At 39.0% G+C, this 4394-nt stretch overlaps 1 protein-coding gene across 1 annotated transcript in view; it reads right to left on the bottom strand.

The window, feature by feature from the left end:
* Nucleotides 1-2735, bottom strand: part of LOC311247783 (unconventional myosin-VIIa-like) — a gene marked incomplete at its 5' end in the record, with an annotated part of 30650 nt that extends 27915 nt beyond the window's left edge. The window contains one exon of the mRNA XM_084338780.1: nucleotides 2587-2735. Coding sequence (XP_084194906.1) covers nucleotides 2587-2735 — 149 coding nt within the window. The remainder of the gene's footprint in view (nucleotides 1-2586) is intronic.
* Between the last annotated feature and the right edge of the window lie 1659 nt (nucleotides 2736-4394).

Here is a 4394-nt window from a genome sequence, read left to right as displayed (position 1 = left end):
TTTGTTTTTATTTGACACAAAAAAATTATCAAACCAAGATGAATTTCCCTATTGGGATTGAAGTGCAAACCTAACTTTCACCAATCTTCACTTAAAATAATATATATTTACTCTTGATCAAACAAAGATGAATGTCCCTATTGGGATTAATAGTGCAATAACTTGCTTTTTCACCAAACTTCACTTAAAACAAATAAAAGGTGCCTCTTGATCATCAAACAAGAATTAATTTAATAAAGTGCAAATCTAACTTTCACCAAACATCACTTTTTGTAAAATAAAAGGTGACTCTAAAGTGGACAATGTAAAAAGCATTGTTGAAGATTTCAATGACTACTTTGTGGGTGTTGGAACTACTTTGGCCAGCAAAATTGTTGTGCCTGAGGATAAAAAAGATATGTTTAATAATCTGATTAATGGTAATATCAGTTCTATGTTCCTTTGTGGGGTAAATGAAATTGATATAATTGAAATTGTAAGTAAATTCAAAAACAAAACATCAACTGATATAAACTCCATTGACATGGTAATTATTAAAGAAGTATCTATCTAGGTCATCCTCGGACGGGCCCTCCATCGGTGCTTCCAGTCATCCCGATCCGAATTAAAGAAGTAATTGAGTCTATTGTAAAACCTTTTACCTATGTAAACCTATGTAAAAGGTTTTACAATAGACTCAATCTGTCTTTTCAAATAGGTGTTTTTCCTAATAATATGAAATCAGCAAAGGTAATACCAATATTTAAAAATGGAGGTAAACATCAAATGGACAATTATAGACCAGTGTCTCTACTTCCTCAATTTTCCAAAATAAGAGAAATTATTTGTGAACGAACTGGATCTTTTCATTGGCAAATACAAAATACTGAGTGAACACCAGTATGGGTTTAGGTAAATAGAACTACTACATATGCAGTGATGGAGATGGTAGAAGAAATAACTAAAGCAGTTGACAATGACGAGTGTTCTATTGGTATTTATATTGACCTACAGAAGGCTTTTGATACAATAGATCACAGCATATTAGTGAGAAAACTGGAGAAGTATGGGATACGAGGTATAGCTAACTCTTGGCTGAAGAGCTACTTGGAAAACAGACAGCAATGTGTGCAAATTAATGACACTGTCAGGATTTAGGAAGGTCATCTGTGGAGTACCCCAGGGATCTGTGATAGGTCCAAAACGTTTTATACTTTATATTAATGATGTGTGCAATGTTGCTGAAAAGTTTGTTATTTTTGCAGATGATACAAATTTATATTGCCCAGGAAGTAATTTAAATGAACTTTTGTTTGATATTGAAAGAGAGCTTGAAATTCTCAAAACTTGGGTTGATGTTAATAAATTGTCTCTCAATATTAAGAAAACTAAATGTATGGTTTTTGGTAATCGAAAATAAATAGAGGGGGATATAGAGTAAAAAATATGTGATGTAAAAATAGAAAGAGTTTCTGAGATAACATTTCTAGGGGTAGTTATTGACCAGAAATTAACATGGAAAAAACATGTTAACTATATTCAAGGAAAAAATATCTAAGTCAGTAGCAATATTGTATAAATGTAAGGACATATTAAATTACAAAGCCTTGCACATCATTTACTGTTCACTTATACTTCCTTACATATCTTACTGTGTGGAAGTATGGGGGTCGACATTTAAAATACAGTAAATCCAATAGTCTTACTGCAAAAGAAGGCCATTCGGATCCTTTTCAAGGCTGGTTATTATGAACACACAAATCCATTGTTTATAAAGTCTCATATTATGAAATTTAATGATTTGGTTTATTATAAAACTATGCAAATAATGTACAGAGCTAAAGCAAAGTTACTCCCAGACGGGGTGCAAAGGTTCTTTTCCAATACATGAAAGAAAATATGATTTGAGAGATATTTGTAAATGTACTGTTCAAAAAAGCTAAGAAAGGGATTAAAAGGAGGTGTATTTCTATTATTGGGGTTAACTTGTGGAACAATGCTGATATACAGTTAAGAATGAGTCATTCGCTTATGGTTTTTAAGAAAATGGTTTGTAAAGTTACTTTTGAAAACTACAAGGGTGAATAATACTGTAATTGTTTTGCTATTTTCTTTTAGAATACTGTTTTGGAGTCATTCATTCGAATTAATTAATTCGATTAATTGCCCAGCCCTAACTTGACGTGGTTGAGAAGAACACACAGTACGTACTTGACGTGGCTGAGAGGAACACACAGTACGTACTTGACGTGGTGGAGAGGAACACACAGTACATACTTGACGTGGTGGAGAGGAACACACAGTACGTACTTGACGTGGTGGAGAGGAACACACAGTACGTACTTGACGTGGTGGAGAGGAACACACAGTACGTACTTGACGTGGTGGAGAGGAACACACAGTACGTACTTGACGTGGCTGAGAGGAACACACAGTACGTACTTGACGTGGCTGAGAGGAACACACAGTACGTACTTGACGTGGCTGAGAGGAACACACAGTACGTACTTGACGTGGTGGAGAGGAACACACAGTACGTACTTGACGTGGTGGAGAGGAACACACAGTACGTACTTGACGTGGCTGAGAGGAACACACAGTACGTACTTGACGTGGTTGTCCGTGAGCTGCTTGAGGATCTGGGAGAAGATCTCGTCCTTCAGGGGCTCCGCCTTCAGCGCTCCCTCGAAGATCTGGTCCGTGAGCTCGTTCACCGAGCGCGTCCGCTTGGACGGGTAGTCGCCCATGTACTTCATCATAGGTGAGACCGGAGTCAAGGACACAGCGGGCTTAGTCTGTGTGAGGGGGTGTGAGCATGTGTGTGTGTGTGTGTGTGTGTGTGTGTGTGTGTGTGTGTGTGTGTGTGTGTGTGTGTGTGTGTGTGTGTGTGTGTGTGTGAGCATGTGTGTGTGTGTGTGTGTGTGTGTGTGTGAGCATGTGTGTGTGTGTGTGTGTGAGCATGTGTGTGTGTGGGGGTGGGTGTGTGAGCATGTGTGTGTGTGTGTGTGTGTGTGTGTGTGTGTGTGTGTGTGTGTGTGTGTGTGTGTGTGTGTGTGTGTGTGTGTGTGTGTGTGTGAGCATGTGTGTGTGTGTGTGTGTGTGTGGGGGTGTGTGTGTGAGCATGTGTGTGTGTGTGGGTGTGTGTGTGTGTCTGTGTGTCTGTGTGGGTGTGTGTGTGTGTGAGCATGTGTGTGTGTGTGAGAATGTGTGTGTGTGGGGGGGGGGGGGGGGTGTGTGAGCATGTGTGTGTGTGTCTGTGTGGGGGGGGGGGGGTGTGAGCATGTGTGTGTGTGTGTGTGTGTGTGTGTGTGCGTGTGTGTGTGTGTGTGTGTGTGTGTGTGAGCGTGTGTGTGTGTGTGTGTGTGTGTGTGTGTGAGCATGTGTGTGTGTGTGTGTGTGTGTGTGTGTGTGTGTGTGTGTGTGTGTGTGTGTGTATGCACGTGTCGCTGTCACATGAAAACCTTGAGTGAGAATATTGAGTGATATATATATCCGACATAACTCTGTATATGTGCAATAATGCTGTATCTACCGTGTGTGTATATAATATATATATATATACCTGCATATAATTATTTTTACATATCTGTAGATGACTTACTACCATAGTATCTTTATATCTGTATCACTGTACATATTAATACTACAACTCTGTACATACATCTGATTAGCACTATTACTCAGTAGTACTAATTTATATATCTTATACCCAGTTTAGTCACCTGTACATTGTATATTACTATTACACTTCACTGCTACATTTGCACTCTGGTTGGATGCCAAGCCTCTTTTTGTTGTACAGCACTTGTGCTGTATAATGACAATATATTTGAATCTAATCTATCTAATCTAATGTAATAAAATTCCTTAGTATTTTAGTGTTTGTTGAAGACGCGATGCTGAGTGAAGGATATCTATGCGACCCTCTCTGCGCCGCCCCCTTGCCTCAAATAGATCCGCCATTAGCTCTATTTTTTATCTTTCAAAATGTTCAGTTGCTATCGCATGCACTTATCTGTGTTGCATTACACTGTACACATGAGTGCATGCTTACCAACTGTTCGCCTGTTTTTACTGCAACACTACAATCACCGACATCTAAGAAGGGAGATCCCCCCGTGAACGGCCCTTCTAAGGTTTCTCTCCTCCACATTGCCTGTGGAGCATTTTTTCCTATTGCTAGGTTTTAGTGAGTTTTTCCTTACCTTCGCGTGGGGTATGTCTGGGAGTGTTGCATTTATTTATTTTATTTTACATCTTTTGGACTTTATGGTGTTTTTGTTTTGTTCTTGATTTATTGTGATGTTTCTTCTTGACTTGTTTAAGAAGACGTGTCCGGCCCATGGAGACATTAACGTGTGTTGTCGGGCATTACAAATACATTTGATTTGATTTGATCTATGAAGGACATGCAG

This window comes from Notolepis coatsorum (genome assembly GCF_963971535.1).
Source record: "Notolepis coatsorum genome assembly, contig: SCAFFOLD_520, whole genome shotgun sequence".
Lineage (NCBI taxonomy): Eukaryota > Metazoa > Chordata > Actinopteri > Aulopiformes > Paralepididae > Notolepis > Notolepis coatsorum.
This window is presented reverse-complemented; position numbering and strand designations above follow the sequence as displayed.